General features: G+C 41.5%; 1 protein-coding gene across 1 annotated transcript in view; it reads right to left on the bottom strand.

The window, feature by feature from the left end:
• Positions 1–12926, bottom strand: part of LOC145392717 (4'-phosphopantetheine phosphatase) — a 274959-nt gene that overhangs the window by 230793 nt on the left and 31240 nt on the right. Inside the window, exon 4 of the mRNA XM_080267017.1 lies at positions 8151–8334. Within this exon, the coding sequence (XP_080123143.1) occupies positions 8151–8334 (184 nt within the window). The remainder of the gene's footprint in view (positions 1–8150; positions 8335–12926) is intronic.

Below are 12926 nucleotides of genomic sequence, written 5' to 3' on the forward strand. Positions count from 1 at the left end.
AAGGAGCAGAGACAAGCCCAGATCACACGATATTTTCATGACAGACAGAATGTGGCTGCTATTCTGCAAGACTTGGACATGCCAGCAGGGGTGGATGAAGGAGGAAAAGTGGACAGAGAGGAAGTGGAGGTGCTGGAGCTTGAGTTCAACTTCGAGGGATTTGGCATAGGTAATGGGGCTTCCCCAGAGAGGCCCATGTTACCTAGTAACTAGCCAATCTACCGTCAACACACCTTCGCCTACCACTCAAGCCAGTCTTCACTTTATTTCTGGTAAGGCTTTTAGGTCTTGCACCTCTTTATAACAGCTTCAGTGTCTTTTCAGGTACATGTTTATTGTGTTATGCTGTATTATGGTCAGACTCAAATATGAAGTCCGTTTGGGTGGGGCCTGAAAGGGGATTTCCCTCTCTACAGCTCTGTCGCATCAACCCCAGTACCTATCTCTCTCTCTGTCATATGTCAGCTGTTTACTATTTGAAATTGTATATTAAATATTCTGTACTCTACAGCTCTGTCGCATCAACCCCAGTACCTATCTCTCTCTCTGTCATATGTCAGCTGTTTACTATTTGAAATTGTATATTAAATATTCTGTACTTATTAAATATATTAAATAAGGCTATATAGTGCTATGAATGTGTCGCTTTTTAGGATAATAGCAGTGATTTGTATAAATTCCACACCACGTGACAACGTCGCTTTCCGACGTTGCCAGAGGTCAAGGACACCCACCTCAGACTACAGGTGACCGGTCACTTCCTGCCTGATCCCCACCCACAATGGCAGCTACTCCGACTCGCTCTCGTGTGCTCCACAGTCGGGAGAAAGAACTTATTTACAATGTGAACAAGTATTTTCTGGAAGAAAGATCAGAGAGAGGACTTATGCCTACTGGGGAAACCTCTTTAAAAAAAAAACGCGCCAAGACTTTTACCTCAGTGGTGGTGTGGAAAAAAGGTTGAAACAATATAGAAGAAAACACAACTTATAAATATATAAAAACTTTCTCAATCAACTGAGAGAGAGAGAGAGAGAGAGAGAGAGAAAGGAGGTTTGGCAGAGCTGTAGAGAGGGAAATCCCCACGCGGGCCCCACCCAAACGGACTTCATATTTGAGTCTGACCATAGCACTAGTAAACACTCTTCACTTAATTTTGGGAAAGGCCTGTTTGGTGTTACAGTACTTTCTGATAGGGTTGCTGCATGGCCCACCGGAACACTCCTCTATTTTTCCCATTGATTCTTAACTTCACAATTCGACGTTTTGTGTTTCGCACGGTTCTGGTGGAACATCCACATTGTCGTGATCCTGAACCTGATTCTTCTGAATTCTCTACTCTCTGGCTTCGGCTACCCTGTCGTTCTCTGACAAAATATATCTGTGCTGTTTATTTATCTCATAATTCCACTGACTATCAAAAATTCTTCAACTATCTTACTTCTACAATGGAACACATTCTATCCATTTCTCCTTTCTCTGAAATCTCCATTCTAGGAGATTTCAATATTCACCACCACCTTTGGCTCTCCTCTCCTTTCACTGATCCACCTGGTGAACAAGCCTTCATCTTTTCTATCCTTAATGACCTCGAGCAGCTTGTACAGCACCCTACCCATATCCCTGACCGCCTTGGAGAGAGCTCCAATATACCTGACCTGTTCCTTACAACTAATCCTTCTGCTTACACTGTTAATCTTTTCTCTCCATTGGGCTCCTCCAATCATAACCTTGTTACTTTAACCTGTCCTATCGCTCTGGTACGGCCTGTGGACCCTCCAAAGAAACGTTGTCTGTGGCACTTTGGAGCTGCGGATTGGGAGCCCTCAGGCAGTACTTCTTTGATTTTCCCTGGAATGGTTATTGCTTCCATGGCTGGGAGCCATCTGAGTGTGCATTACGCATTACGGAGGTTATTCTCTCGGGCATGGAAGCATGCATTCCTTTCTCATATCCTCTGACTAATGCAAGAAAGCCTTGGTTTAATCACGCTTGTTCTAATGCTGTCCACAACAAGGACAGGGCCTATAAAAGGTACATGAGCCAACCCACCACCGAATCACATCTCTTTTGTGTTTCTGCCCGGAATCGTGCTAAGTCTGTTCTTCGCTCTGCAAAAAATAAATTCATCCATTCTAAATGCTCTCAACTCTCCAACTCGAATTCTTCCCACTCATTCTGGCACCTTGCCAAAAACCTTTCTAACAACTTTACCTCATCATCCTTCCCTCCTCTTTTCTATCCTGATGGCTCAGTAGCTATTTCTTTTACTGATAAAGCAGATCTGTTTGCTCAGACTTTCTCCTCCAATTCTACCTTAGACGATTCTGGTGCTGTTCCTCCCTCACTTCCCCCCTCTGACTTCCTCATGGCTGACATTAAAATTTCTTCAGATGATGTATTTTCTGCTATCACTGGCCTCAATACTAACAAGGTACATGGGCCTGATGGGGGCCCTCCTGTTGTCATCAAGAACTGTGCTTCTGTGCTTACACCCTGCCTAGGTAAACTCTTTCGCCTTTGTCTTGTTACTTGTACCTTTTCTTCTTGCTGGAAGTTTACTCTCATTCAGCCAGTCCCAAAGAAGGGTGACCACTCCCAACCCTCTAACTATCGTCCAATTGCTTTAACATCCTGTGTTTCAAAAGTTTTTGAGTCAATTCTTAACAGAAAAATTTAAAGCATCTTTCTTATTACAACCTTCTTTCTGATCATCACTATGGGTTCCATCAGGGATGCTACACTGACGATCTTCTCATCTACCTTTCATATTCTTGGTCATCCTCCTTTCGGGACTTTGGCGAAAATTTTGCCATTGCACTTGACATCTCAAAGGCTTTCGATCGAGTCTGGCATAAATCTTTAATTTCCAAACTGCCCTCTTAAGGTTTCTATCCTTCTATCTGTGTCTTCATCTATAGCTTCTTTTCCGGTCGTTCTACAGCTGCTGTTGCAGACGGCCATCATTCTTCCCTTAGATCTATCAACAGTGGTGTTCCTCAGAGCTCTGTCCTATCACCAACTCTCTTCCTTTTATTCATCAATGATCTTTGCTGTACATCTAACCCTATCCACTCGTACGCTGATGATTCCACCCTTCATCTTTCCATTCAGTTCCCGCAACGTCCATCTCAGCAGTTACTTCAACAAACAAGTGATGAGGCTATGGCACACATAATGTCTGACTTGGCTCATATCTCTGACTGGGGTAAAAATAATCTTGTTATTAATGCATCAAACACTCAGTTTCTACACCTATCAACCCGTCAAAATCTTCCACAGGAATACCCACTAATGTTTAATAATACTCAGCTCAATCCTGCATCATCCTTGAACATGCTTGGGGTTTCATTCACACAGGACTTATCTTGGAAAGATCATTTTGCATCTCTTGTAAAATCTGCTTCCAAGAGATTAGGTGTGCTAAGCCGACTCCGTGCCTTCTTTACTCCTGCACAGTTGTTGACTTTATACAGGGGTTTTATTCGCCCCTGTTTAGAGTACAACTCTCATGTGTGGGGAGGCTCCCCACATACAGCTCTTCTCAATAGGATGGAGTCAAAGGATATTCATCTCATCAACTCTCCTCCTCTTCCTGGCTCCCTTCAACCTTTGTCTCTTCGCCACGCTGTTGCCTCTTTATCTCTTTTCTATCGCTACTTCGATGGTCACTGCTCCTCTGAACTGTCTGCTTGCATCCCTCCACCTCTACGACGGGCGCGTAGCACACGTCTAGCAGCAAACTCTCATCCCTTTGCTGTCCAACTCTCTAATGCAAGAATTAACCGTTACTCTCAGTCCTTCATTTATGCAATAGGTCAACTCTGGAACTGTCTGCCTCTTTCTGTATTTCCTACTTCCTATGATCTCCCGTCTTTCAAATGCAGTGTTTCCAGGCATCTTGAAATGAATGGATCTTGAATTTCGGTCTCTTTTGTATTGTTTTTGTTTCTTCCTTGAAGAAAAGTTAATATGGGCTTAGCCTTTGGTTCCTTCTTCCTCGCATAAAAAAAAAAATATTGCAAGTGCCAAGAAAGTACTGGGTATGCCATGCACTTAGCAACAGACAATGTCAGTGAGATGAGAAATGTGGCAGTTACTATAATCCACAATCAATTAAAACTGAAAAGATTCAGATAGAGTATGTGAATGGGCAGCTTGAAGTAATCAACCTGTGGACATCAGCACCCTAAAGCATCTAGCAAAGGAAATTTACTTAGAGGTGGCTCATGTTACTGTCTACAGCACGCTGTCTTACATCTAGGTAGGCTCTATACAGCAGGGTATGCCCTTTGGAAGTGTATCTGTATTCTAGTTAGGATCACACATGGTTTTTAGTAAGGAAATTAGGATTAGGCCAGAAGGTTCATTCAATGCATTAGGTTTATTATACCCTGTATTTTTTTTTTTTAAATGCAAGAAAGAAGGAACCAAAGGCCAGGGACCCACAAACTGCTCCTTCCAAGAAAAAAACAAAAACAATACAAAAGAGAGCCAAATTCAAGATCGTTCATTTCGAGATGCCTGGACACACTGCGCCTGAAAGACTGGGGATCATAAGAAGTAGGAAATACAGACAGAGGGAGACAGTTCAGTTGACCTGTTGCATAAATGAAGGACTGGGAGTAACGGTTAACTCTTGCATTAGAGAGTTGGACAGAAAAGGGATGAGAGTTTGTTGCTAGACGGGTGCTACGCGCCCGTCGCAGAGGTGGAGGGATGCAAGCAGACAGTTCAGAGGAGCAGCGACCATTGAGGTAGCGATAGAAAAGAGATAAAGATGCAACAGTGCGACGAAGAGACAGAGGTTGACGGGAGCCAGTAAGAGAAGGAGAGTTGACGAGACAAAAAGCCTTTGACTCCACCCTATTGAGAAGAGCTATATGTGGGGAGCCTCGCCACACACGAGAGTTGTACTCTACACGGGGGCGAATAAAACTCCTATATAAAGTCAACAACTGTGCAGGGGTAAACATGGTACAGAGTCGGCTTAGCACTCCTAATCTCTTGGAAGCAGATTTTACAAGAGATGCAATATGATCTTTCCAAGAGAAGTCCCAAGTGAATGAAACACCAAGCATGTTCAAGGATGATGCAGGGTTGAGCTGGATATTATTAAACATTAGCGGGTACTCCTGTTTATGTCGGGTTGAAAAGTGTAAAAACACATGCAGGTTCTGAGTGCACAGAACCCTAAGTTAACATTTTACCTGTGCATATGGAGGGGTTTCTGTGGAGTTGCACAAGCTTTACACTGCACTTCACTGATTTCTCTCTTGCTTATTATTTAAGGTCAGTGAAGGGTGTCATGCCCTCTAGTTTGTTTATACTGTACATATAGCCTTCACAAAAACAAACTAACTAACTAAGCAATCCATCCATCCATCCATCATCTAATCCTACGTTGCCCCATGAGGAGCGTAATAGCCCGAGGCTAGGCAAGTTGGTCCTGGCATTTAAAATGAGAGTGACCAGCCTCACTCATCCCTGAGTGGCATTACATGAGCAATCAACCCCAACCACCTCTTGCATATAAACCTTCACTGGCTCAATCCGATTGGAGCGCCATAATTACCCACTAAATCACCAGGTGCCAAAATTTGGTTATATGGTTACCACCCAGCATAGTAAATGGTTTCCTGGTGTACAGGAAACCATTTGGCTTGTCATTCAGTGTAGAGTCATCCACAGGCAGAAGGAAAAAGAAAGAATGAAGGAAAGAAAGACACAAGAGGGAGTGTAACGTCACCCGTAGGCAGAAGAAAGAGGAAAGAATGAAGGAAAGAAAGACAGAAGAGGATGGATGGAAAGAAGGATGATGGAGAGGAAAGGGCAGACACCCGACAGCAGCACTACATCGTGTGAGTTACTAATAAAAATATGGTAGGCTTCACTTTTGGGTGGTACAAGCAGTAACTGAACTCATCTTCAAGGATCACATAAAAGACATCTAGATGAAGTGTGCTTAGGGCAGGGACACACTCTGGCAACAAAAAGAAATACAGTACTATCCTACTCTACAAACAATATATATATTAGATCAGTGATGTTCTGTTCCTCCCTGACATGGGCCACTAACCTATCTAACATCCACTATAACAGTTTGCAGACCATACAGAACAACATCCTACACATCATCACTGTCTGCATCAATACCAATCTCACAGCTCTCTTAAACTTCAGAGCTAAAGTCCTCCTTATCTGATTCCTGGTCATCCTCCTTTTGGGACTTTGGCAAAAGCTTTGCCATTGCACTTGACATCTTAAAGGCCTTCGATTGAGTCTGGCAAATCTTTAATTTCCAAACTGCCCTCTTATGATTTTTATCCTTCTATCTGTGCCTTCATCTCTAGCTTCCTTTCTAGTCGTTCTATAACTGCTGTTGTAGACGACCACCACTTTTCTCCCAAAGCTATCAATAGTGGTGTTTCTTAGGGCTCTGTTCTATCACCAATTCTCTTCCTTGTATTCATCAATGACTTTCTAAGCTGTACATCTAACCCCATCCACTCATATGTTGATGACTCCACCCTTCACCTTTCCATTCCTTTCCCACAGCGTCCATCTCAGCAGTTACTTCAACAAACAAGTGATGAGGCTATGGCACACCTAATGTCTGACTTGGCTCATATCTCTAATTGGGGTAAAAGTAACCTGGCTGTTTTTAATGCATCAGAAACTCAGTTCTTACATCTATCAACCTGACAACATCTTCCACAGGTGTACCCTCCAATTTTTAACAATATTCAACTTAATCCTGCATCATCTTTAACTATACTTGGGGTTTCATTCCCTCAGGATTTACCTTGGAAAGAACATATTACCTCTCTTGTTAAAATTTGTTTCCAAGATATTAGGTGTGCTAAGCCGACTCTGTGCATTCTTTACCCCAGCACACTTGTTGACTTTATACACGGCCTTTATTTGCCCGTGTAGAGTACAATTCACATGTGTGGGGAGGCTCCCCACATACAGACAAGGTGGAGTCAAAGGCTTTTCATCTCATTAACTCTCCTCCTCTTACTGGCTCTGTTCAACCTCTGTCTCTTCGCCGCACTGTTGCATCTTTATCTCTTTTCTATCGCTACTTCAATGGTCACTACTCCTCTGAACTGTCTGCTTGCATCCCCCTACCACTATGACAGGTGTGTAACACCCATCTAGCAACAAACTTTCATCCCTTTTCTGTCCAACTCTCTAATGCAAGAGGTAACCGTTACTCCCAGTCCTTCATATGTGTAACAGGTCAACTCTGCAACTGTCTCCCTCTGTCTGCATTTCTTATTACCTATGATCTCCAGTCTTTCTAACACAATGTGTCCAGGCATCTCGAAATGTACGGATCTTGAATTTGGCTTTCTGTTATCTTGTTATTGTTTTTTCTTGGAGGGAACAATTTGTTGGCTCCTGGCCTTTGGTTCTTTCTTCCTTGCATTTAAGAGAGGGAGAGAGAGAGAGAGAGAGAGAGAGAATACCTTGATATGAGAGGCACACAAATCCATGTGGCAGCTAGCACCAACATATAACACTCATGTCATTACATGACAGAGCCACATAATATGATACATAAAGCAGTCACCACACAAACAATAACAAACCCTCTTCATCAACATCCCACCTTCAAACACTCCACCACTAGCAACGAAGAAACACCTTCATATTCATTTCACACACGGCAATAAAACACCTCAATCAGAACACTACACTACAAGCCCATCTCCTGATATTCACCTACCATAGATATCCGTAATTAGACTTGACTGAGTTCATCTAGCTGACTCAGATCACGACATTACCCAGCCCTCCTCAGTTACCAGTTTATGTTTGGGTTGTTCGAATCACAATGGCACGAGCCTTGCTTGAAAAATAGCCTCAAACAACATAGCTCAAATATTGAAGCACTGCACAGCACATGCCAAACAAAAATGCAGCTACATCAACTGCATTAGGAACCTGTGGGACAACACTAAGGGAGCCATTGCTTACCTGCAGTTGATGGGTCTACTCAGCCAGGTGGACCAGAGTTATTTAACACCAACACCACCAACAGATGGTAACACACTGTCTCCAATAATACTTACAAAATGATAGTAATATTAAGGAGGGGTTAAATAACAATCTGTGACCCTCATAACTGAAGGCAAACTCACTTTCATGATGCTGACACCAGATCCAATATTGACAAGGAGATAAGGAAAGATACTTGGCTCGGTATTGATGAAACGGTACTCTGGATCTCCATGTCGATCATAAGAGAACTGCTCATCAGGAATGTTGCGTAGGAGGAAGTTGCACCCTTTGATAAGGCTGCCGATCTCATCCTCCTTCTCAACCCTGTGTGGGAGGTATTGATGGTCAGGGGTTGGTAAACTTGATGCTGAAAGTGTGCTTGATTATTGCCCAGTCTATTGCCTATCTAAGACTACAGAACGTGTGTCCTGGATCAGTTATTTGATCTGTCTAAGCATGACTGAGTAATTCCACTTGTCCAGCCTCCTTACAAGAAGCACAAATCACTAGAAATAACCTTGTGTAAAATTCTCAGTGACAGTACGTAATGTCCCCACTAAAATATTCTAACTCATAGTTTTGATGGCTCTCTCTGTGGCATTCAGCACAGATGGTCAAACAGTTACTAAGTGATATTTGGTTTTCTGGCACCTGTGTTGATGGACTTCTGCTTCTTCAGTCCTATGTCTTACTGGTCTCTGCATGTGGTGGTCAGGAAAGCCATTTCAAATCTGGTTTTTCTGCAGTTGGGAATGCCATGTAGATGGTTTTGGGTCCACTTCTTTTCACAGTCAAAACAGTTATCTTGAATCTCCACTGGAAACCTAAGGTATTACCTATCACTTCTACACTTATGATACACAGTTTTATGTGGAAACAATAAATGATAAAGTTACTGAAGGGCTAATGAAATTTCTGGTGCCTTGATATCAAGGCCTAAATGGCCAGAAGAAAACTTAGAATGACAGTAAAACTGAGATTATCATTATAAGAGGGAACTGAAAAGAGGTGACATCACAGATGATAATAATATCAGGTCTCCTCATCTCAAGGAAATACAGTTCAGTCCTGAAAAATTTGTTTCAGAGTACCTGTATACCACAAACTTTGCTTTATATGTACATGACATTACCACAATAACCACAAATTACATTGCAAACAGCCTGCACACTGTAATAAGACTGCCCTAATATACATCACACATGGGTTGGAACAACAGGTTGACGATCACTCCAGCCAAATCTACCACAACACACATATCAACAACAATCAAGCACACAGGTTTATCTATCTATTTATAGCCAGATGCCTTAATCCCATATGAGGTGGTAACAAACAAATTGCCTCCATGTCACCCTATCCCCAGCCATTTTTCTGCCCTCCCCCCATCTCACACACATCCTCTCTCATATACAATAAACTCTCAATATGCAGAACCCTCTTTTAACAAATTTTGGCTTTAACGATCACCCTGAGTTGGCAAAACATTATGTTCAATAAACAAATTTTTGTTCAATAAAAAATTGGGCATGCAGGAAACACTATCCAGCATGGCATCCCTACACACACATACACACATTTAACGATCACCCTGAGTTGGCAAAACATTATGTTCAATAAACAAATTTTTGTTCAATAAAAAATTGGGCATGCAGGAAACACTATCCAGCATGGCATCCCTACACACACATACACACATGTGTGGGCACATACACACACACACACACACACACACACACACGAACAGCCGGAGAGAGAGGACGTCTCAGGCATCGCTCCTAACCTTGAGTAGTTTCAGGAATTTTGTCTGTCCTGTCGCCTAGGGTCTTTCTTTAAATTTAAAATAATGAAAGTTGGTAGACTACCAAAAATGTAAAGATTTGTTGGCAATAGTATACATGAATGTTTGTGGCTTATTCAGTAACAGCTGTTTAGGTACTTTACCGGTACGTTAAAGATGGCCGAAAATGTAAACAATGAGGGAATGGAATTTCAAGGATTTGATGCTAATACTAATGTCATGGACCTGGTGAAAACATTAATTATGAGGATTAGTGAACTCGAAAAAAAAGTAGAGAATCTAGTGATAAAGGATGTGTCAGGAAATACGGAAACCACCATACAGAGTCTAATCCAGTCCAACGAAACAGCCAATGAAGAGATTAAGAATTTGAAGAGGGAAAATGTTGAACTGAGGAGGAAACTTGAAGAGAGTACTAATAAAACGGAGAAGGTGAGTAATGTACTAGAAGAACACCAGGCAAAGTGGGCACACGTAGAAGAAGAACAGAAAGAAGTGGTCAGCTTAAGAGAGATCATCCAGGAAGAAAGGGAAATGAACAAGAAAGAAATGGAAGAAAATGTAGTGAAAATACTGAAGAAAAAAGAGAAAATAGTGAGAGAAACTGTAGAAAGGAACAGATGTGTGGTAGTATTTGGAAACAGGAAAGAGGAAGAAAAGGTTAGGTTCGTAAGACTCGAGAGAGACACGAACATGGTGAGAGGAATATTAGGCAAGATTGACCCCAAAGGAGACAAGTGGGTAAAAGAAATTGAGGAAGTAAGGAGGATAGGGCCTTATAAGAAAGGGGAAACAAGACCAATGAGAGTCAAGTTTACATCAGAAAGTGTAATAAATGAGATACTTAAAGTGACCTGGAAATTAAGCAAAGAGGCGGGGATGGAAAATATTATAATAAGAAAAGATCTGAATGAAGAAGAAAGAGAAGTTTTAAAATCATTAAAGGAAGAAGTAAAGGAAAAAAATGATAAGAGGACAGAGGAAGAACGTAATACTTTTTTTGGAGAGTATTGGATATGAAAGTAAGGAAATGGTATTTAAGGAAATAGAAGTGAAGGAAACTAGGGGGGATGGTTGTGAAAGATCAGAAGTTGAGGAAGTGGTACGGACAGAGAGTAGGAGAGAAGAGGGTATTAATAATGTCAAAAATAATTTGAAGATGATATATACTAATGTTGATGGTTTCATATCGACAAGGATCGAAATTAATGATTTCTTGAGAGAACATGAACCTGATGTCATGTGCTTTGTAGAGACCAAATTAAGAGAAGATATTGATGTTCATTTGGGAGATGGTAAATACAAACTGTGGAGAAAAGACAGAAAAGAAAAAAAGGGAGGAGGAGTGATGATAGCAGTGAAGAACAACATAAATGTAGATACTGTGGAAATGGGAGAAGGCAGGGCTGAAGTGATATATATGAAATTAGAAACTGGAGAGAATGTTAAGAGAGATATGGCGGTAGTGTATGTTCCCCCAAAGACGAGAGCATGGAAGGATGACGAATACCATGAGATGTTGTCAGATATGGCTAGCTACTTGCAAAAAATAATTGAGAAAAGCAATAATATAATTTTGGTGGGTGACTTTAATTGTAAAGAGGTGAACTGGGAGGACTGGTACTCGGGAGGCGGCGAGGATTCGTGGGGTACTATGTTATTAAATATAATAATGAATAATGTGATGACGCAGTGGGTCAAAGAAGAGACACAGTTTCGAGGTGAGGACACACCAGCAAGGTTAGATTTACTGTTCACCAAAGAACCCGATGTAATAGAATCATTGGAATATCTCTGTCCTTTGGGAAAAAGTGATCACGTGGTCATTGAGTTCCAGATGTTAATAGGAAACGCCGAGCCAAGAGACGAGCTTCATAGACAGGGAAGATACAACTTTGGCAAAGCAAATTTTACAGGATTGAGAAACTTTTTTGAAAATGCGGATTGGAGAAAATTCAGAGAAACAAGAGAGATACAGAGGAAGTGGGATATCTTTCTAGACCTCTATAATTTGGGAGTGGAAAAATTTGTACCAAGAGTAAGAGGGAAAGAAAACAGGAAAAAGGAGTGGTTTAATAGAAGGTGTATGATAGCCAAAAAAGAGAGAGATAAGGCATGGAACAATTGGAGAAAGAGAGGTAACGACAGAACAAAGGAAGAATATAAAAGAACAAGAAACGAATACACAAGAATACGTAGGGAAGAAGAAAGGAATTTTGAAAAAGGTATAATTGACAAATGCAAGGATGAACCCAAACTGTTTTATAGATTTGTTAATGGCAAACTGAAACAAAAGGAAGGAATCACCAAGCTGAAAGTAGATGGAGAGGTCTTTAAGGATGCGGCAATGCAAGCAGAAATAATGAACAAAAGTTTCCAGTCAGTTTTCACTAAAGAAAAGGAGCTCGTGGAAGGGAAGCGAGTGATTAGAAATGTTCCGGTGATGAAAGATATAAAAGTGGAGGTGCAGGAAGTGTATAAATTACTGGAAACTCAAGATGTAAGGAAAGCCCCAGGACCTGATGGAATTTCTAATTGGGTACTGAAGGAATGCAGAGAACAACTGGCGGATAAAATTCACAGCTTAATTGTATGCTCACTGGAAGAGGGGAAAGTGCCAAAAGAATGGAAGAGGGCAAATGTGGTACCAATTTACAAGGGAGGAAACAGGGAAGAACCCCTGAATTATAGACCAGTGTCTCTAACCAGCATGGTCGCAAAATTGTGTGAGAGAATCCTGAAAGACAGATGGATAAAATATCTGGAAGAGATGAATATTTTGGCTGAATGTCAGTTTGGATTCAGAAGTGGAAGGTCATGTGTTTCAAACTTGTTGAGCTTTTACTCAAGAGCGATTGATGTGGTACAGGAGAGAGATGGTTGGGTGGATTGTGTGTACTTAGACTTAGAGAAGGCCTTTGACAAGGTACCTCATAAGAGACTAATGTGGAAACTAGAATATATAGGAGGACTAAAGGGGAAACTTCTGGAATGGATGAGAGACTTTTTGAGAGACAGACAAATGAGGACAGTAATAAAGGAAAAGATGTCGGGATGGAGGGAAGTAACAAGTGGAGTCCCTCAAGGCTCAGTGTTGGCGCCAGTAATGTTCCTG

Source organism: Coenobita brevimanus, chromosome 23, assembly GCF_032717465.1.
Source record: "Coenobita brevimanus isolate Jiangsu-jjx chromosome 23, ASM3271746v2, whole genome shotgun sequence".
NCBI lineage: Eukaryota > Metazoa > Arthropoda > Malacostraca > Decapoda > Coenobitidae > Coenobita > Coenobita brevimanus.